The sequence below is a fragment of the Carica papaya genome, chromosome 2 (assembly GCF_054855325.1).
Source record: "Carica papaya isolate Zhongbai chromosome 2, ASM5485532v1, whole genome shotgun sequence".
In the NCBI taxonomy this organism is placed as follows: Eukaryota; Viridiplantae; Streptophyta; class Magnoliopsida; order Brassicales; family Caricaceae; genus Carica; species Carica papaya.
Window position 1 is genome coordinate 27,885,061 of NC_142310.1, and position 21,584 is coordinate 27,906,644.

Below are 21,584 nucleotides of genomic sequence, written 5' to 3' on the forward strand. Positions count from 1 at the left end.
AGACATTGTTAAACTAAATGGTAAGATTAAAGAGAATGAGTAAATTGTAATAATATAATATTTCGAGATCAAGATTATTATTTATTGAAATATATGTATTAGCTTCGATAGAATGATAAACACTTAATTTATACTAACATTATCTTAAGCTAGTATTTAAGAATGAAATTGCAGCCAGAATTGAAGTAACAATATGGAACTTAATTAATTTATTTAATGATTAGTGAGCAAATATGCTATGCTTGCTGCTCACTGGCAAACCTTTCCTCTCTAATATGGTTAATTAATTTATTTTCAAAAGTGAAGTTATTTCATTCGTTTTTCTTATAAATCCGAAAAAAGAAAGTTCCAAAAGAAATAACACTCACCCTTAAAACTCTTTGTTTCTCTTTCTATATTCAATTTCCAAAAGAACCATATAAACTCCATTTTTATCTCATCATAAGGGAAAAAAAAAAAAAAACTCTTCGTCCCTCTCTCCCTAAGCTTTCTCTGTTCTCCTCAATATCTTGATTGTTTTTGAGAACATTAACCTCTTATTTTTCAAAAATCCATTTCAAAAGAGACCTTAGCGAAGTCCACCAACATCCTTCCCATCTTCATATGAATATCCTCTTACCTTCAGTCTTTATTTTAACTTTTTCATATTGTTTTTCAAAAACTCATTTAAAAAAAAACTTTAATAGAGTCGATAGACATCCGTTCCATCTTCGTATAAGTATCCTATTATCTTCAATATTTATTTTAGCTTTTGCATCTTTTTATATAACCACATTTGACTCTTTAATACTACTCTTACTCTAATGCACATTGTCTAATAAAATTGGTGGCGACAGAATATATAGTGCTAATGTGAGAACGAGGCACGTTAGGATTAAAAAAATTAGTTTAAATTAATTTTTTCTTTTTATTAAACTAGACCAATTCATAAGTTTTTAGATTTTAAAATTTACAATATCACATGTTAAGTCATCATATATGTGATATCTAACATAAATAATGACTCAATCAAAATGTGATATATGAATTTACGTAACATTTTCATTAACTGTATTAGCGTACATTAACGATCAAAGATTAAATTATAAATTTTTTAAAAATATAAGAATAAAATTAAAAAAATAATACAATGATTAATTTAAATATTTTAAAATAATTCATGGAACAATTTAATATTTTCACCTTTTATTTTATAGTTGATTTTACAATAGTATACAGGATACACACACGAATCTACCTACGTGCGCGTGGTACATACAACACAAAATATACTCGTAAAGAAAACCCATTAAAAGAGAGAAAAAACGGGGACTCTTTAAATTCACACAGAAGACAATCGTATATATGCTTTACACTCAATTCTCTCTTTACATCACTCCCTTTCTTCCTCTCTCTTTCTCTCTCTCTCTCTCTCTCTCTCGCTCTCCCCGTCTCTCTCTCAAGTTTTACATGCGTGTTAATTTCGGAGGAATTGAAAATTAGGGCACCAAAATCCACCTTGATCGATGCAAACGTCACTCCAAGAAGATGTAATCTCGTAAAGATTTTCGTCTCTTGAATCAATTTGTGAGCGCTATCAGAAATTTTAGGTGGGAGAATTATAGTAGGGTTTTTCCTTTTCGAGGGGCAATGAAGGGTCCGTTGGATCGGACCAAGGTGGTACTGCGGCACTTGCCGCCGGCAATTTCGCAGGCGACGCTTATGGAGCAAATCGACGTCGCGTTTTCTGGGAGGTACAATTGGGTTTCCTTCCGTCCTGGGAAGGGCAGGTTAGGGTTCTTTCTTTTTGGGTTTTGGTCAAATATTTTGCGATGTTTGCATAGTTAGGAACTTGGTTTCACGTTCTACGTAGCATTTTATTTCCTTTTGTTGACAGCCTGTTGATGGTTGTGTAGGTTTGTTCAGTTTACTATGTAATGAATTTATGTGCGCGCGTCCATATAATACGTACGACGAAAAGATTTGTAGCGTTTCATAGGTTTCATTGGGTCGAGGGAGGTGGATGAACTATATATATATATCCTTTTGGCTTATTATGCGAGCTCTAATGTTAAGGAATTAGGTGTGTGAGTAGGTAATTTATTGAAGGAATTAGGTGTGTGAATAGGTAATTTTATGGAAGGAATTAGGTGTGTGAATGTTTTTACGGGTTTTGCACTAGAGACAACAGAGGAAATAAGCCGAGTTGCCTGTTAAACATGCATGTGTACTGCAGGCTTTTTTAGAGATATAATGCATTTTAAAGTTATAACATATGGGGGGCCTTATGGGTTTAGGAATTGAAAAAAATTAAATAGAATGTTGTAAATGTCCTAAGGGAAAATGGAGGGAGGAGCATCAGCCTCATAATCAATGAGGATTATGTTCGTAACACACACAGACATATGCACGTGCTGTGGGACAAGAAATACAAGTCTGAAGTTATTAGTTGAGGGGCTAACTAGTTGCGTAAGATTATATTTGAAATCTGAGTTCACCTATTGCAGGGAATGAATGGCTATACCTTGGGATTGATGAATGATTGAACGTTAGTGAATTAATGGGCAAGAGGAGTGCTAATAAATGCCATTCTGTTTACTATATGTTACCTGAGGTTAAATGTTGGAGCGGTGGATTTTATATTTGTCAACAATTTAATCAGTGTGATTGGTGATTATCAATTTTGATGCTTTTCTGTTGTCTAATTAATAGTTCTGCCTTTTTAATCCTCAGTTCTTGATGGAATCAGTATTAATACAAGCACATATATCTATGTATGTGTATGACTTGCTGTCTTTAACTTAGGTTACTAAATTTTCTGGTTGGGAAGCTGCAAACGAGAATCTAGGATGTTGATTCTTTTCTATTTCTTCATACAGATGGAAGAGAAGGAATATTGTTTATGTTCTCCAACATGAAATATTCTTTGTTTTGAAGTCAATCCGTCACGTAGGTTTTACATTATAGAAATTACATTATAGATCATATGCTATCAGTATTTATCTGAGAATCACTTCGATGAATTTAGATTTTGTTTTCTTCAATGATGTTAAACTAATGCCAAATGCATCATTTATGTTGTCTCATTATGCAGCTGATCAAAGATCTTATTGTGTTTTTTTCTTCCCGAAGTTTTTTTGTATTTCTGAAGTGTTTCTTTGCTGGATATAACAATCATCTGGAGAAGTGATGTTATCTTTACGTGCTTGTTTGTTTGGTTTGCAAGAATATAATTCTAAGGTTAAGGTATGTCATATATACTTAAAATAACATTGGGGAAGGGATTTACTCTAATTTTTCTCAAAATGTTCTTTGCAGTCAGAGGCAGCAATCATATTCTAGAGCCTACATTGACTTCAAGAGGCCAGATGATGTTTTGGAGTTTGCTGAGTTCTTTAATGGGCACGTTTTTGTTAATGAGAAGGGTAATTGTTGAGTCTATATTATGTTTAAATTAATTAACATAATAATTTTTGTTTTGAAAAATAATTTAGCAGGTCTTATATCAGCATGTAGTTTTACTTGATTAGGTCTTTGAGCTCATCCTCTTAACCAGCTATAAGCTGCTGGTATTCTTGTTTCCCATATATTGGTTATGATTGTTCGAACCTTTTTACTTTGGTTTATTTCTATATGGGCACTTTGATTACCCATTTAAACTTTCACCCATTGATCAGTAGCTTATCTTAGTTGAACGAGGGACCTTTCAGAATGCTATGTTAGTCATGGACTTTAGTTGAAGGCTATTACTTTTTTTTCAGGCACGCAGTTTAGACCCATTGTTGAATATGCTCCTTCACAACGTGTCCCAAAGCAATGGTCAAAGAAAGATGGCCGTGAAGGGACCATATTCAAAGGTAGTCCATCTTTTTTATGTAGTAAAATTCAAGTATACGGATTTTATGCGTAAATCTATCTGTTACTCTTTCTTGTTATAATACAATTGTTTCTTTATGAACATCTAGATCCTGAGTATTTGGAGTTCCTTGAATTTATTGCGAAGCCAGTGGAGAATCTTCCTAGTGCTGAAATACAGCTGGAGAGAAGGGAAGCTGAGAGGGCAGGTTTGTCATGAAGCTCTTATAGACATGTAGTGCATACTGAAATAATCATAGTAAAACGGGGGTGAAATGATTTTGAACCTTCTATCCGTTGGATTACATGTACATTGTTATAAACTATTATTTGGATTACTGGTTACAGTCTCTCTAATCAAGGAGAGCCTGTGGACCTAAGATTTTACCTTGAGGATGTTATGTTATTTCCTTGTCATATTAAATTAAAAAGGGGAGGGGGGAGGTTGGTTCCATTATGCTATGAGGGTTTAGCAGTGTCATTTCTCCAAGAATAAGGATGTGATCCAATGATTTTCTTTGTTGGTGTTTCCCCATCTTGCATTTGCAGGTGCATCAAAAGAGACTCCTATTGTCACACCTTTGATGGATTTTGTTCGACAGAAAAGAGCTGCAAAGGATGGATCTCGGGTATTATTTTCTAACTAGTTTGTGAAAAAAAATTATTGAGCCACTAAAAGGTGGATAATTCAGGAGTCTTCTGGCATGCTTCATCTTCAACTTTTTCCTGTGAACATTAGCGCTACACTTGGTAAAAAAGTGTTATGTAATTCATATGTCTTTTATTCATTCCCATAGCTAGACGTTGGGGATGGGAACCTGATTACCACACCTAAGAAGTCTTAAGCACTATATTTAAGGATGTCGCAATCACAGAATTGAGAAAAGTATCAAATTATTTTATTGAATAATTGAATCGAAGTCTAAAAGTGAAATTTACAAATGTATTTATAGTGATTACCACTAAGATTTCCCAAATGGGATCTAAGAATGTTAACACTAGTAGAATAAAGTTCGAAAGTTACTAAAACTATAGTTATAATCTCCTAAATAGTTAAATAGTTTCACTCAAAAAATTATAATTTCTAGTATATTTAAGTAATATAAACCTAATCCATTCCGCACCTTGGTTAGAGGAAATGCTTTCATGAGTTTTGAAGTGGCAAATAATGGAAAAAAGGATGTTCTCTTCAAGCTTCCCAGTGAAAATTTAACAAGGATCTTGGTAATTTCTTCAAGTTTACCTCAGTAACTTCTCCAACACTATCTTCAACATGTCTTCTATTAGTTGCAGCAGCTTGTACAATGCGTAGGTTTTGGATGGATGAATCTATTTGTGCATCTCGCAAGTGTACTTATTCTTCCAAAATTGCATTAATTTCATGTTGCACTATCTTGAATGTTGCATTAGTGTCTGCCTTATATGCACCTTGCCTAGCATTTCAATTTAGCATTAGTAACTATTTAAGAGTTGGAATTTGATGTCTAGTGAGGAAAGGACAAAATAATTGAAATCTTTATGGTTGAAATGGGAATTGACAAGGGAAAGTGGTTTGGTCAAACTTGGGTGACAGAAGAGTTGGGTAGGTGAGTCCTTGTGGTTAGGTGCTCAGGTGGCTCATGCGCCCGGCTTCCGGGCACTGGATAGTGATGGTTCTGTCAATTGACTAATTGGGGACCGGTATGAGATACAAATATGGGAAACATCGTGATCAAGAGAGAAACTGACTGGGTGTTGCTGCAGCAGCGAATGGTGTGTTTTTTACTAGAGTATTGTGTCGTAGCTTCAGGGGTGCTGATCAAAATATTTGCTTCTGATGGTGGCAGCTACTTCAATCACTGCACACTGGTTGTAGGTGGTTGTAGTTGGCAGTTGAGTTTTCAAAGAGGGTTTTGACTTTTTTTCCCAATACGGGCTTGGAAATGTTTGTGCGTAGGAACTTTTAGTTTTGATGCCAACTGTTAAAGAATAAAAACATTGCCTATTTAGGATTTGGGCGTAATAATTTAGATATCACATCTAGGGTTTGGTAGACATATATAGGAAGTTTTAAGCGTCACATTTAAAAGTTTGATTACATTATACAGCAAAAAATTGAAAAGTCTCAAAAGATTTTATTGAAAATAGGAATGAACTCCAAAAGTGAAATTGAAAAAGTATTTGTAGTAATCTTTCCTAGATAAGATTAGATTAAGAAATATTGAGAAAAGGGAAAGAATCTGGTTAATGTGTGCAATTTTTGTAAAAGGGTTGAGGAGACTTGTAATCATCTTCTGCTTTGGTGCCCCTTTATTCATAAGTTATAAGTTATGGTTTATGGTCTGCTTGGGATCAGTTGGGTTGTGGCAGGTTCGGTGAGGGAAGAAATTTGAGTGTGGAAGGGCATAAGTGGCTGTAGAAAGCAGATGAAGATCATTCCTCTTACCATTTTTTGGTTAGTGGGGAATGAGAGAAATAGGAGAGCTTTTAATGGGGTTGAGGATGTCGATGGTTTTGATGTACTTAAGAATGGATGGTTCTAGACCCTTGGTTTTTTGTAATGGGGTCATCCTTTTTGTTCTACCAAGGATTTATCGAATCTTGTGGATGATTTGATTGACATGTAAATTTTTTTGTACATGGATGACACCCTCTTAATGCTTATAGCAATGTACTTCATTGTTTATATTTAAAAAAAAAAAAATTTGGAAATACTAATACTAATAAGAATAAAGTTCTAAAGTTATTACAACTGTAACATTAGGCTTTTATATAGTATAATAATTTTATATTTAAAAGAATTATAATTTCTAATTTATTTAGGTAATCTAAACCCAACCTATTATGCATCATCTACTACTTGAAAAATACTCAAGAATGTGACCATATGCCTACTTAACTCTTTTTCATATTGCTATGCATTTTAAGGAGCTACTTTGGAGTACAATCTAGAATTAGATGTTGGATTTATTTTATTTGTTCAAAACATTACTGCTAAACTATCTCTGAGAAACTGATAACTATTTGAGGACCTTAGTTAAGAGTACCCTTAGATTCATAGTAAGGAGTTTAGTTTTCATAAATATTAGAAGTCCAGCAAGAAGGAAGAGGGAAAACACTGGTTACTGGGAAGATAAGGTGAACAATAAGAAAGCTTGTTCAGGGTTCCCTCCCTAAGAATGAAAATTCTGTTTGTTTTCCTTAAACTATGTCCAATTTGGTGGTTGGCCTGGGTGGAAGACTTTCCAATGCTAGCGTCAGTTTGCTTTTTGCTTTAGAATGATATGCATTATTTGGTATTTCAAGGGGGCAAATATAATGTTTTTGCTGTCTTTTGACATCCTTTTTCACTTGCCTAAATTGTTTCCATTATTATTGTTATTATTTTTTTTTTTTGGTGAAGTCTTCTGTATGCTATATTTGTTGAACTGGATGGGATGGGTTACACCTGTTTTTTAAATCCTATCTCAGGTTGAACATTATCAATTCTTTAGGGTAAGATAATATTAGGGAAGGAATAGGAATATTATCATTTCTATTTCAGATTGTTGCAACAGGATCTAACATAGTCTCATGGCCACTTGTATGCATTGAAGATGCTTCAAGTGCAACTTTCTATTTGTGTTATGGAATTAAGTTGATTGCATGCAATACATATTAATGCTTCCTTTTGCAAACTTTAAAAGAAAGTGTCCATATGTAGTGGCGACTTGGCATCCGTCAGAAGCAACTTCTTTTAATAGATTCTGTTTATGTTCATTTTTTTTATTACAGAGGTCTTCATCAAATGGCAAGCCAAGTCGAAGAGCTACTGGATCATCAGGTAGAAGTCCTGGGTCAACCTCATCAAAACGTAATTCTGAAAAGAGAAGAGTTTCCACTACAATGGTATGATCTTAGATCTTAGATCTTACACGTTTTTTTGGAGGAAGTACCCATGTGCATATGCTTTTCTTTTTGGTTGTTGAGTTTGTGTTTCATCCTACTGATACTGAGTACCTAGTGAAAATTTCGAAATTTAAGGAATAATTATTCTCTTTTGGTATATGGGGCAGTATATTTTGAGAGACAGTGTTAAAAACACCAGTAGCAAGGACAAGTCAGCTTATGTTCTTGTTTCAAAACAAGATGATCAGCAGCTTTCTGCTAAGCCAGTGACTTTAGGTTCTACAGCTGGAACTGAAGCTTTGGAAGAGGACAGTGGTATGGCAGTGAACCTGAATTCTAAAGCCTTATAATTATGTTGCTACATCTTATCGTCATTTGGCTTTTCTTGCTGTATATTAATTTAACATAAAGAACCTTTTTGTGTTTCTGCATGCACTCAAGTTTGTGTCAGTTTTTTTTTTTATTTGCTGGCACAATGATCTTCTTTTTTCTTGTTTGTTAGCTCTTTATTCATTTCTTTTCCCTCCTTAAATGTTTGTTAGTCTTCTCTTTTTTTTTTTTTTTTGCTTTTTTAATTTTTTTATGTACCATTAATTACAAGCACCAAGGAGGTGCTAACCTATGTACAAAAGTATTTATAATTCAATCAGGATATCTATAAGATTCCCAAACTCCTATCTAATGTTTGTTTCAGGACCATCTGGAATTATTGATGGTGGGAAGAAGAAGGTATTGCTTCTAAAAGGAAAAGAAAAAGATATTTCGCATGTAAGTAACCCTTCTTAATTTCAGTTGTTCATCAGTCAGACTTATCTCCACTGGACGTATTCAGTGGATCCAACTTTTTTCTCCCGTTTCTCCTTTCCTTTCTCCGCAGAATATAATACACCTTTGCAATCAAACATCTGCTTCAGACTTCAGTATCCTGTACACTCTCTCCAACCAGCCCCAACCTCCAAACTTGGTGTTTTTTTTTTTGGGAGGGGGGGGAGAGATGCGACCAACACATCAATCCTATCAGTTTTGTTTACATGACCTGAATTTTGAATCCTGATTTGTTTTTGGGAGTAACAACTGAAAGGATGCAGTAACCTGATCCTTAAGATTTCTTGCAGGATGAATAAATTGGAGTTTTTTTGGTCATGATGATCTAAATTCCAGCTTAATCATTTTTGTTGCTTGTTTTATTACAAGGAAGCACTACCTGTCTTCTCATCCTTGCTGATGACAACTCTTATGTTGGCTGAACCTTTTTTAAGATGGGTTCTTCTGGTTTACACTATCTGATCCTGAATCGACTTCAAGTCTTGGATTTATGTTATATTATGTATTTGTTTTAGATTATGGTTCTACAAAATACAATCATCATATTAATCACCTCTAAATAATTAAAGCTTGCTGACAAAATCAGAAATTTAATTACCTGCAAATACTTTTCCTGTTCATTGTCTCCATCTGCTGAATGCTAATTAAGTTTCAGCGTGCTTGCGCTCAATTGATTGAAACAAATCTACAGAAGAAATGTAAATAGTTTTCAAATTTTCTTTTCATTGACGCAATAAATTTTTACCAACTTGCTGCAGTAACACAAAGGAGAAACCGAAGTGGCTTTGGCATCTCTAAGCACACCTTTATTCTGGTCAAGATTGTTTGTTATATGTGATTGAAAGCCATATACAAGTTGAAGTGAATGTCTTGGGATTGAGTTTGTTTCTTATCAACAACCCTGCAACTTTCGCATTAACAAATTGCATATGATACTAACTTGCAGGTGAGTAGTAACATTTTACAGCGGGAGGGTGTAACATCTACAGTTAAAAATATACTTGGTTCAGCAGCTGGCAGGTCCAATCCACGGCGTGAAAGTAGTGGAAAGATAATCAGAAGCATACTGCTGAACAAGGAAGCTCGTCATGGTCAATCTTCCAGTCTCCAATCTGAGTCCCAAATGCAGACATCAAATCTTGAGAAGGACAAACGGCCTCCTCGTCCTGCACATACTCAATTGGTTTTGAAGGATACAAATGGGTCAGTGGAGGGTAAAGCTATTGGTAACGAGTTGCATGGTTTATGTGGCGAGAAGGCAGAAAAACGTACCAGAAATAAAGATAGACCTGATCGTAGTGTGTGGGCTCTTCGTCGTTCAGATGGATCATTTGCAAGTGATGAGTCTTTGTCTTCTGCTTCTCAACTTGGGAAGTCATTAGACTCTGCAGAAGGTATGATTGTAATCCCACAATTCTGCTGGATATGCTTTTGTTCCCAATTATCTACCTAAACGACTGCTATCTAACCAGAAATCAGTACCTTTGTATGTGCCTTCATTCAAAGAAAGTAGCTGTTCATCTTATCGCACCCACTAACCAAATGCAACATATATTTCTTGACAAAAACTCAGTTTTAACATACATGGGTTGGTACTGGCATATGGCTTCCAGGAAATCATGGAGATGTCAGGGTTGAAATTTCAAATACAAGGATTGGGGAAACTAAAATGTTTGGAAGTGGACGAAGCAGCCATTCTTCTTTGGATAACGGTTTGGTTTTTGTTTTGGATTCTTAAGTAGTCTTCTCTCTGTGTGAGATTGGCCCGTGTAACTGGTATTTGCTTTTGTGCAGGCTCCTCCCATAAGCATATCGGCCGTCGTGGACCTGCATATAATGCAAAGGATTCTGATGGCCCATCCACCATGAGTGAGGGAAGGCATGGCAAAAGAGGCACTCCTGGTTATGGTCCACATGAGGTGCATCTGCCTAGTCTTTGGAAATCAAGTTCCAATCAAATCAACTTGCCTATTTTTATTGGAAATCAAAACAACTTGTCTATTTTTATTGGAAATCAAAACAACTTGTCTATTTTTATTGGAAATCAAATCAACTTTCCTATTTTTATTGCACTGATTAAAATGCTCTTGTTCTCACTGCAGAAACAGGTTTGGGTACAGAAGTCAAGTTCTGGTTCTTAGTGTATTTAACATGGTAAGTTTTTATCCTGTCATGTATGCTTTCAGTTTCCAAAATGATACCAGTTAACCTTGGCTCCTATCTGGTACTGTACATCATGCCTTGTGGTTTTGTCACTTCTTACAAATACCTAATCTTCTGTTCTTTGGAATCTTTTGGTACTTTATGACTACCATTTTTCTATAAATATCATAATTACTGTTCTTTTTCTTGTCATAAAGTTGTATATTAGCTGCGACATCCTTAGCTTTTTTAATAGTTATTTTGTATTTGACCTCTCATTATCTTCCAGTGGATGCCAGTCACTTGAAGTTTGGAACATGCGCATGCTAGTTACTGGATGCTTTCTCATTTTGCTTAAGATGTGATCCGGGTAAATGATGTTTCAGCAGAAAAAGGAGGGAGGTTGCATTAACCTGAACGATACATATGTTGATGTAATTAATACTTGGTGCGCAAAGAATACTTGATCTGGTTCAGGGATGGCTTGAAACAGGAGATGGTGTAAGAAAGGTAGAAAGAAAAGAGAGATTCCATCACAAACTTACACAAGACCGCAGTTTTCATCACGGTGGCCCTTGATGGGTTTTTGTGCGCCTGAGTTGTTATGGATATCCTAATTCTTGCCCATTGTTCCAAGCAGACGGGGAAATATTCTAGCTCTATAGGTGGTTTGTTCCTTTAGCTGAAACTGTAAATATAGACAGGGAGCTATTCTGCTTGTCTGCTTTCTGTCAGTTTATATATGTCAAGCCGTTTAGAATAGGTGACTGGTGAGGTTATATCAACAGCCCCTGCTATTTTTAGGGCTCTGAAAATGGGTGTTGTGCTGAAGAGAGGAAAGTTGGGAACCTTTTGGCAGCCCAGCTGTATGTTCTGCAATTTCTTTTTTTTGTTCTTGACTGATAGCGCATTGGATTGACTGGAAGGGATAGTAAAATTTGGCTGTGTTTTGTGTTCTATCCAAACTGCCGGTATATGATCTTGTATACAGATGATGAATCTGCATTTCTGAGCAGGGGATAATATTGTTGCTTTCTGCCCTTTTTTCGTTTCACAAGTGATTTTCACGAACATCTTTTCAAGTTTCTGCCTTGCGGTTAAAAATTTTGATTACTGGATTATCAAATTGTCGAGTTTTTTTTGAAGGTTTGTTAAATATGTATCTATGTGAATCTGATATCCACAGAATTTTATGCAAGGAGGGAGAGAAGAAGGTTTATTGCACAGAGAGACTTGAGAGAGAGAACACTTTGGTATATTCATTCTTGATTCTTGTTTTAATTTCCCATACCGGTAGTTATAATAGAGAGTCCTACTAGCTGTAGAGAATATTGCTAAACTAAAGACTAAATTTTTTCCATCATTCTTTCCTAATCGATATAATGTTTTCTGCATATCAAATTTCTTCTCTTTAAACTCCCTTGTCTGCAAGGGAAAAATCTGAGAACTTTTTAGTGAATGGTGGTGCATCTTCGCAAATGGGATGAAAACCATCAGATCATTGAATGATTAATTGTACCAGTGGCTGATTGTGGCGCTAAAAAATCTCTTATAAAGTGTAGCAATAGGTAGGCGTGCTGGATTGTTTTATAATAATAGATGTTTTTTTGTGGAGGCAATGTATTCTGGAGCTTGCTTCAGCTATGGACGTGTTAAACAGGATGACATTGGCCTCCTACTGGTAACTGTAGTTTGTGGATGACAGCTCCCATTTTGGCAAGCCAACTTCGGTCAATCTATCTTCCCTTTTAAGCATCATAGTCAACTGTTTGAAATTCCATACGATGTCATCTAGACTGGTCAACCATTAAATTCACAAGATTGCTTCTGCACCACTCATTGGTATCATAAAAGGATTTGCTTGGAAATTCTCCCCTCACTCCAATTTACATTTTCGCAGCACTGGTTGCACAAGATAGAATGACCACTCACAACTTAGGTGTACATAGGTTTTGTGGTACTAATTTTGCATGCAGTTCTTTCCCTCTCTATAAATTTGTACTGCTCTCGGTGTTTACTAGCAAGTGTACCTATCTCTTCCCTATCATTCCCTTGATAGCATAGATGGATAATTCAAGTTGTTCTTCATATTCTTCTTCTTCTTCAAATACTTACTCCATTTCTTATTTTTCCGTATTATCTTTTGTTCCCTCACCCTCATGCACAACACAGTTACTATCTATTACCTCTTGTTCTTATATTTAGGACCTATGTAATAATTTTCTTCACAAAAATCAAAAGTCCTTTTTTTATTTTCTCTTCTAGTTTTTGAGGACTCAACTTCAATATACGGGTGTGAAGAATTAACAATAATCCATTATTATTTCTGTTCGGCTCAGTGATTGCTGGTGAAGGTTTCATTGGGTTCATGAGTTTAAAAGAGTTTATATGTTTTATGATTGTGTCAAGATTTAATTTTTTAGTGGATTGTTTGTTCTAATTATAGAAATAATATTTGAAGTGAGTTGGTGGTACACATTTGGGCATTTCTTTGTAAGTTTGGAGGTGGGTAGATGAGGGTTTAGATTTTGGTGCATAGTTAAAAGGACTTCTTCTTGTAATCAAGCTACGCAATATGCTTGTTAAAGAGTTGTCGTGGATAATGGAATTTTTCCAGTATTTTAAAATTCTACTTTTAATCCAATAACAAATAATCTAATTTGGTACTTATTAGTGAGAGATACTCTACTCACTAATATACTGAATCACTAGAAGTATTTCTACAACATTTCCTCCTATCTTAAAGTGATTAGTTTTACCAATAAATCTTGATAAGCTTCTTTAAAGATAATCTCCAAACTCTCCACCTATTCTTCCCACTCTAGCGAGCCCCCTCCTAATTTTCTTATCATTGTTCTCTTTACATTCAATTCTTGATTAGTTTTGTCCAACCTAAAATTATGCTTCATCTTATACAACTATTCGATTAGATTTTTGCCACTGAATTGTGAAAAGTCGAGTTTAAATATAATTTCACTTTGTTTTTTTCTCATTTCATTCATTCGACCCAATTTAAGTTTTTACTCCTAAGATGCTAGTTTTGTAACAGGATCTGAACTCAGCAATCCACTATCTTACTAACATAGCCAACAAATATTTTACTTATCCTAATTCTTGAATTTTATCTTTCACCTCTTGTTTTAAGATTTTTAACTCTTAGTTTGTTCTTTTCTCCTATTCCACTACCCTAATTCCTTTATTCTTGTGTCATGGTATTGCCAAAAATTTCCATGGACTCGAAATTGCTCTAATACTACTAATACACATAAAGTTTTATACTCATAGAGAGAGAGAAGGAACTTATCACACACGCACCCAAAAACTTGAGAGAAAGAAAATTCAGTGTACGCATTTTTTGTTCTGGTTACAATTCTCTATACTAATATTTATAGTAAAAAATCTAAACAAATTTAAAGTATAACTAATTAATGATTATATATATTTTTTATTTTTTTTTCTAACCAGTATAATATTTCTTAAATATCAAAATCTTATATAATTCAAATTTGTAGGAAAATAATTTGAAGTGTATAGACAAATTGCAATCATATATAATACAAATACAATTGGGTATGATTTATTGATTGTAGTTAGCAATGAACTAAAATGTAACTTGTTCCTATTGATTTAAACTCTCATGTTATTTTTTATAATATCAATATAATTTTTAATGAATGTATTCAATTATATAATATGTATTTTAAAATCTTAAAGTAGATTTTAAGAATTTTGAATCTATTTAAATTTTTTTTTTTAAGAATTTCGAATCAATAATAACCACGAGAAAAAAAAAAAAAAAAAAAGCTGCTCTGACCCCTGAAGGATAAAAAACTGAATCTTGATTTTTGAGTAACGTGGCCACTCTCTCATCTACAATGCTGCAGGAAGGGCGGAAGGAGAGAGAACCAGTTAATCTCTTCTTCCCAAGTACAAAGGCTTATCTGATCTTCATTTCAACTCACTCTCTTTCAGTTCTCTCTTGTTCATTTCATGGCGTTCTGTGTTTTTCCTAATTCCATTTCTTTCTCCCGTCCTCTTTCTCCCGTTGTCCAATTTTCAAATGTCAGGACAACTGTCTCCGTCCGAAATTCCACGGCTCAGGAGCCCTCCTCTTCTTCCAATGCTTCTCTCCTTCTCAAACACACTAATGGCTTTCCAGGTAACTCACTCTCTCTCTCTCTCTCTCTCTCTCTGTCTGTCTCTCTCTTTCTCTGTCTCTCCTAAAGAAGTAGTTGAATTTAGGGATTGGAAACTCAATAAACATTTATCCTTGTTAGTGAGATTTAAGCGTCATGCTTTACAGTTAGCACTATGGAGTCATTTTCCATTAGTTTTGCTTGGTGATGGCTTTATTGTTCGTTGTTCCATGTGGCGAATAATATGTGTGTATCATTTTATGGCTCAAACTTTAGGTGTCCATTTTATTTTCATTGAGGATAGCTTAATATAGTCATTTTATAGCATACGCTTTCTTGTAAGACGGTTATTTTTAATGCAAAAGTTGTGTGATAATGATTATCAGAGAAGCCTGAGGCGGATGTTGTAGTCATTGGGAGTGGTATTGGTGGACTTTGTTGTGCGGGGCTTTTAGCCAGATACAATCAAGATGTTCTCCTATTGGAAAGTCATGATTTACCAGGTGGTGCTGCTCACTCTTTTGAAATCAAAGGTTACAAGTTTGATTCAGGGCCTTCTTTGTTTTCTGGTTTTCAATCAAGAGGTCCTCAGGCCAACCCTCTTGCACAAGTAATTTGCATTTCCAGCCACTTCTTTTTGTCCCGTCTTGGAACAATGTTTTAAATTGTGACATTAAGCTTGCCAGTAGAGTTAGTTAAATAAGAGATTCTGATGTTCTTTTTAGTTTTTTTGCTCTTTCTCTAGATGCGGTGATATCAGGTAGCTGATGATCAATAGCCATGGGATAGAGATGGTAGTATGTATAACTAATGATAAATGTAACCAAATATTTTCAGTTTTATATTGTGGAATGGGCAAGAAAAAATGAGGATGCCTTCTTCCATATCTGTTAATCATTGTTGGGAATCTTTCGCATTATCTATTAACATTCTGATCTGAGAGTCTGACTCATATTTTCAACATTTCTTGGCTATTTTCAAGGAAAAAAAAAAAGGTTAGCTCAAGACATTTTCTGAATACCTGTGAGCTTCTATTTTAACCAAGTTCAGGATGTCTCCCATGGTTTTCAGATGAAATAAATGGTACCTTTTTTCTATAGTGTGTGTGATTGTTACCATACGAGAAAATTGGAATGAGGTTGGTCTTTTATCTTTACTTTTATTTTCATTTTTATTTTTACTTTTATTTATGTATTTATTTTTTGTTATAGGAGATTGAGGTAAGTCTTCCTGAATTTTCTCCCCTGTTTTGGGGGTAAGGCTGGGAGTGGGTGACAAGTGCAAATCACAATTTTATATACCTTTTCCCCCACTTTTTCTATTTGTGCTTCTTATATTGATTGATGCTTATGCTTCCATTTTGGCACTCCTAAACCCCTAATCATGTCTGTCATGATTTGCATTTTGGTGTAACTGCAATATAGCCTACTTATTGGTCATGTTTTTCTTCAAAGGACAAGGCCTCAAATTCAAATGTCTCCACATTAATTATCACAGTCTAAGAAGAAAAGATCTGTTAGGTGTTTTGTCTAGTGATGAATCTAGCATTTCCTCAAGTAGATAGAATCATCATTCTTCACAAATGTATCTTATGTGGATGGAAATAAATGGAATCGAATTCTCAGTATCACATATATGTCAACATGGATGTTGTTCAACTATCTGACATTGATTGCAGGTTCTGGATGCACTGGGTGAGCCACTTCCTTGTGCCAATTATGACTCTTGGATGGTCTACATACCTGAGGGTGAATTCTTGTCACGTATTGGCCCCACAGAGTTCTTCAAGGTAAACTCCTCGAGCCATGATAATTTTCGGCCATTTTTTTATATTTTGCTATATTTAGGAATGTCATAATTGTGCTTCCATGATGGTTTGTAATCCTTAATTGAATGGAGCATATTCTAGGTATTCATTTACTTGTATGCTCTTGTAAGAAAGAGCTGTTGGCAACATACTCAGCCTTTTCATAAAGTTGCTTGAGCAAAGAACCCTATCCTCAATGCAGCCCCTGAAAAAGGAAAAATTAGTCAAAAAATTTAAGTGAAACTTGATACCTGATCTCTGTTTTTAACTTTCTATCAAACCTTATGGTAGGCAGTGCATTCTTGCTCGTACATAAAATAGAGTAGGAAAACCTGCTATACTATTTCAAGTTGGCATATCTGTCCATAACCACCCAAACATCCCACGTGCTTTATCCTGTTCTTGTTACTTTCTTGTTAATGATTTTCTTTTTGTGAATAATATTTGTCGCATAAATATTTTGTTTTCTTCAGGACCTTGAGAAGTATGCAAGTCAGAATGCAGTGCAAGAGTGGAAAAAACTTCTTGTGAGCACCATTACTTTACTTCATATCTGTATCCGAGGCACGAAATTATTTTCATTTCAATTTAACTAAGATTTGCATAATTACTTTTTTAAAGAACCACCTGTGAAATTGTTATAGGATATCAAATCTTAATCAAGTTTCTTTAGGTTTTGTGATTTTTCAACCCATCAAGAGTTCCCTCTTTTAAAAATTTGTATTGCTACTTCCTAATCTTTGGAAATCACTATTATTTTGCAGGATGCAATTCTTCCATTGTCTACAGCTGCAATGGCTTTGCCTCCTTTGTCCATCCGAGGTGATTTCGGCGTTCTCTCCACTGCTGCAGCTAGATATGCCCCTTCTCTGTTGAAATCTTTTCTCCAGATGGGACCTCAAGGGGCTTTTGGTGCAACAAAACTTCTCCGACCTTTCTCAGAAATAATGGACTCATTGGAGCTCAAGGACCCTTTCATAAGGAACTGGGTGGACCTTCTATCTTTCCTGCTTGCTGGGGTGAAATCTAATGGTATACTCTCAGCAGAGATGGTAACTATATGTTATGAAATTATATAGTATTCCCTTGGAATTCTGATCGCTGTTTTATTGGAATAATATTTATTATGGAATTCATTTTGAAATTTTATACTAAGTTCAACCAAGTGGGTCTTTACAAAATCAAGAAAGTTGACTTCTTACAAAATTCTAAATAAAATTAAAACAACATATTTGAAAATCTGCCAAAATTAGTAGTATTTGGAATTTTATTGTTTCAATTTCACCTGAAATTCTCTAGGAGGTTTTCACCATCTTGTAAGAGAACTCTCAAACACTCCTAGTTGAATTAACCTTATATTTCCAATGAATTCCATAAACAAAGTTAAGTTGGGCCAAACATAGACTTAGAAGTTTCATCTTGAAGTTAAATTTTTCCTCTTTGGGTGTATGAATAGGAAAATGTTAAGAGAATCAGGGTGTAATTATCAACAATCCTTTATTTCTTCTAGGGTCATTTGTATCAGTGTGGAATTTGTATGATAGAACACCTCTCTCAATTTATTCTCCTCTTGCTTTTTCTTCCCCAAAATTTTCAGGTGTACATGTTTGCAGAATGGTACAAACCAGGTTGCTGTCTTGAGTACCCTATTCATGGGAGTGGTGCTGTTGTTGATGCTCTTGTTCGAGGACTGCAGAAGTTTGGTGGACGTTTGTCTTTAAGTAGTCACGTGGAAAGTATTGTTATTGAAAATGGCAAAGCCGTTGGTGTCAAGCTACGAAGCGGTCAAGTAAGTTGATTTTTAATAACAGTTAAGAAAATGAAATTGGTGTAAAACTAGCGTGCATTTTCCTTTTCCTCCTATACTATGAACTGAAGGAAACATTTATCTGTACTGCAGCTTATACGTGCTAAAAAGGCTGTTGTCAGTAATGCATCCATGTGGGACACCTTAAGGCTGTTACCTAAAGAAATTCTTCCAAAATCATATATTGACCGGATTAACATGACACCTCAATGTGATTCATTCATGCATCTCCATATTGGCTTTGATGCTGAGGTGAGTAAATTTGCTTAACTGAAATATTTCAAGGAGATTCTTCTTCATCCTCTTCCCTTTTCTCCTCTTTGTGGTGTTGCTTGGGTGTTTGGAGTCTTTTGTTAGATACTTGTTACCAAAGAAGTATAAAATTGAACTTTCAAACACACGAGGTTGTTACAGCAAAAATCATGTCTGGGCCTCTTTTTGTCAGATAAACTTATCTTTTACATGTTGACACTCAACCACACCATGTTTGTTTTACATGCTCAAGCTATTATAAGCAACAGAATAAATCTCTCCACTTCAATGGCATGGAGAGGAAAAGAATACTTTCTGTTTTACATGATTTTACAAGGATCACAAAGATTCTCATTGAAACTAATGCAAGCAAGAATAGAATATACAACTGTTAAGCAATATTTTAATGACATTTAGAAACATTTGGTTTCCGTGATCTCTTACTCTTGATTGCTTCCTACATCTTACGTGCTGTCTTTTTTAAATATGTTGCTGACCAGGGCATACGTGAGGACTTGGGCATTCATCATATAGTTGTGAATGATTGGAATAGAGGAGTAGACGCTGACCAGAATGTCGTTTTAATTTCTGTACCAAGCGTACTTAGTCCTGACCTGGCACCCCCTGGGAAACATGTCTTACATGCTTACACACCAGGAACTGAGCCATTTGGATTGTGGGAAGGACTTGACCGTGGCAGTTCTGATTACAAAAAGCTTAAAGCTGAACGATCAGAGGTATTTGGATATGCTGCTTTTGATGGTAAAACCTTAACTTGATTTTTTTTTTTTAAAATGCCCTTAAACTTACTCATGGTTGGCCAAATATTATGATCAATATTACACATCATCTGCGGACATGGAAAAGGATGTGTAAGCACAGCTAGTCTCTAAATCTATTGACAGAAATATAATTAGTGATGCCTCTCTCTCTCTCTTCCAACATCTGGCCTAATATGAATAGGTTGGGCGAGGGTTGTCTTAGTTTTTTCTTGAAAGATGTTGTTTAGAATATTATAAGATACAACCTTGGTTTCTTGATTTCCTCTCTCTTAGCTATCATTTTGTTTCTACTTCTGCTTTATAACATTGGTAGAGAATTCAGTCCTTCAATAATTCCATAAGATAATTACGATGACTTTTAAAGATCAATAAAATAATGTGAGCTGTATGATGCTATAACAAAGCTATTTGTTTTATTTTCCTCTATAAAGTTAACATTAAAACTCATCAGTAGGTGGAGATGAGCAATCTAACCAGTGAGTCCTATTTGTTTGCTCCTTTTGGTTCACACTATTATTGCTTTTTTACTTTGGATATGTTGTTGACTTTGGTTCCTGCCTCTTCTGATAATTTACCTGCTTACATGATTATTTTTTTAAAAGTTTAATCAAACTCTCTTTGAAATTAAGTAACACTCTTCTTCCTTCATGATCTAGGTAATGTGGAGAGCTGTAGAGCGTGTGCTTGGTTCAGGCTTTAGTCGGGAGAAATGTGAGGTGAAATTAGTTGGAACCCCATTGACACATCAAAGATTCCTTCGGAGGAATAGAGGAACTTATGGGCCAGCTATACAAGCTGGGAAAGATTCATTTCCCGGACATTCAACTCCTATCCCACAGCTTTATTGTTGTGGAGATTCTACTTTTCCTGGCATTGGAGTTCCTGCAGTTGCCGCAAGTGGTGCAATTGTTGCTAATTCACTGGTTTCTGTTGAGAAACACTCTGAGCTTCTTGATGCCATAGGAATTTGAATGAATCGGTGAGTTCATTTTAATGTTTTGCATAAAATGACTATACCAAGCTGTTGTATTTTTTTGTTAATATTCTAAAAATTTATTCAGCCTTGAGCTGAAATATTCTCTCCGTTGGAACATTGGGAAGAGAAATTGGAAAATATTAAAATATTTTTTCAACTGCCAATGCATTTAACATCAGTACAACTGGAGATTCTTAGATGCATTATTTTCTATTTCATATTTTTAAGATAACTTCATTTTTGTTTTTTTTTACTATATCACACTTAGTATCTACGAGACGTATTCTTATTTGAAGGAATATGAAAATTTTCCTTCTGTTTTCTTTGTGCCTTGTTGTATTGGTCAAGCATGGTCTTCCAATTGGTCAAGCCACGATTGTGGAGGCAAAGGCTGGCTACCTAAATGTACTTTTTCTTTTAAGGAATTATACTGGAAATGCACTAATTTGACAATGCATTCAACGTTTTCAAAAGCATGTTGAGGAGACAATGATTGAGTTGATAATAATGTGCTCATTCCAATGTACTCTTGAGGTCTCTTTATTTTTCTATAACTTGGCACTCTATATCCGACACAGTTCTTGAAGCATGATTTTAACTGAACAAGGTTTGAACAATTTGATTTGATGAATCCATGGCATGCAAATCTTTGTGCCTGAAAAGATGCCTCGTGTTTTTTCTCTTTTTCTTTTGCTTCTCATCATGTCTGCTCAAACCCATCTTTTACTGTGGGTTGGGCACATTAAATCATGGTCAAAGTAGGTAAGATGCATGCCACAGTATGCCCTATAATCGATGATGCCCATTTCATTTTTGGCTGTCATCATTTCCATTCTCATAATTTTTGTCTTTTCTGAGTTTTCTTTGGTCGTACTAGTCTAGCTATAAGATATTTGTCATTTATGGTGTTGTTTATCGGTAATCAATAACCAGATTAGAAGAAAAAACGGGAGATTTAGAGTGTACTCTCCCCTGGTGGAAAGAGAAGTCTAATGGGTGTCGTGCGCATTCTGAACATGTCTTTAATTTACCCATATAATCTTGAAAACAATAGAGAGAATTGCCTGTTTCAGAATGTTCAAAAGCTTTTTGATAGTTTAATTAATCCTCAGAGGGATTAGATCTCTTTAACGATTTTGAGAATTTAGGAGTAACA

General features: G+C 35.0%; 2 protein-coding genes across 3 annotated transcripts; both read left to right on the forward strand.

Annotated features, from left to right (window-relative positions):
* The first annotated feature begins 1,359 nt into the window (after positions 1-1,359).
* Positions 1,360-11,709, forward strand: UPF3 (Smg-4/UPF3 family protein). Its single transcript, XM_088213834.1, has 13 exons — positions 1,360-1,769; positions 3,298-3,404; positions 3,741-3,836; positions 3,945-4,043; positions 4,384-4,463; positions 7,588-7,701; positions 7,869-8,016; positions 8,396-8,469; positions 9,473-9,920; positions 10,140-10,238; positions 10,321-10,445; positions 10,629-10,680; positions 10,958-11,709. Exons 1-12 carry the CDS (start codon positions 1,630-1,632, stop codon positions 10,665-10,667), a joined length of 1,569 nt encoding a protein of 522 aa, XP_088069960.1. The 5' UTR covers positions 1,360-1,629; the 3' UTR covers positions 10,668-10,680; positions 10,958-11,709.
* A 2,793-nt stretch (positions 11,710-14,502) lies between these two features.
* LOC110809962 (FAD/NAD(P)-binding oxidoreductase family protein) lies at positions 14,503-20,610 on the forward strand. Of its 2 annotated transcripts, none has more exons than XM_088213833.1 (9): positions 14,503-14,827; positions 15,191-15,414; positions 16,483-16,593; positions 17,085-17,138; positions 17,376-17,663; positions 18,209-18,400; positions 18,512-18,670; positions 19,171-19,432; positions 20,109-20,296. In XM_088213833.1, the coding sequence occupies exons 1-9, from the start codon at positions 14,659-14,661 to the stop codon at positions 20,150-20,152; spliced, it is 1,503 nt and encodes a 500-aa protein (XP_088069959.1). In that variant the 5' UTR covers positions 14,503-14,658; the 3' UTR covers positions 20,153-20,296. The 2 variants fall into 2 exon arrangements, with proteins under 2 accessions (XP_088069959.1, XP_088069958.1); XM_088213832.1 differs by having other exon boundaries at positions 14,504-14,827; positions 19,171-19,407; positions 20,109-20,610.
* Positions 20,611-21,584: the final 974 nt, after the last annotated feature.

Coding starts and splice junctions, on each gene's coding strand:
- UPF3 (XM_088213834.1), top strand. CDS start 1,630: ATGAAGGGTCCGTTGGATCGGACCAAGGTGGTACTGCGGCACTTGCCG. Junction 1,770..3,297: donor TTCCGTCCTGGGAAGGGCAG/GTTAGGGTTCTT, acceptor TGTTCTTTGCAG/TCAGAGGCAGCAATCATATT. Junction 10,239..10,320: donor CCATTCTTCTTTGGATAACG/GTTTGGTTTTTG, acceptor GCTTTTGTGCAG/GCTCCTCCCATAAGCATATC.
- LOC110809962 (XM_088213832.1), top strand. CDS start 14,659: ATGGCGTTCTGTGTTTTTCCTAATTCCATTTCTTTCTCCCGTCCTCTT. Junction 18,671..19,170: donor ATATTGGCTTTGATGCTGAG/GTGAGTAAATTT, acceptor GTTGCTGACCAG/GGCATACGTGAGGACTTGGG. Junction 19,408..20,108: donor TTAAAGCTGAACGATCAGAG/GTATTTGGATAT, acceptor TTCATGATCTAG/GTAATGTGGAGAGCTGTAGA.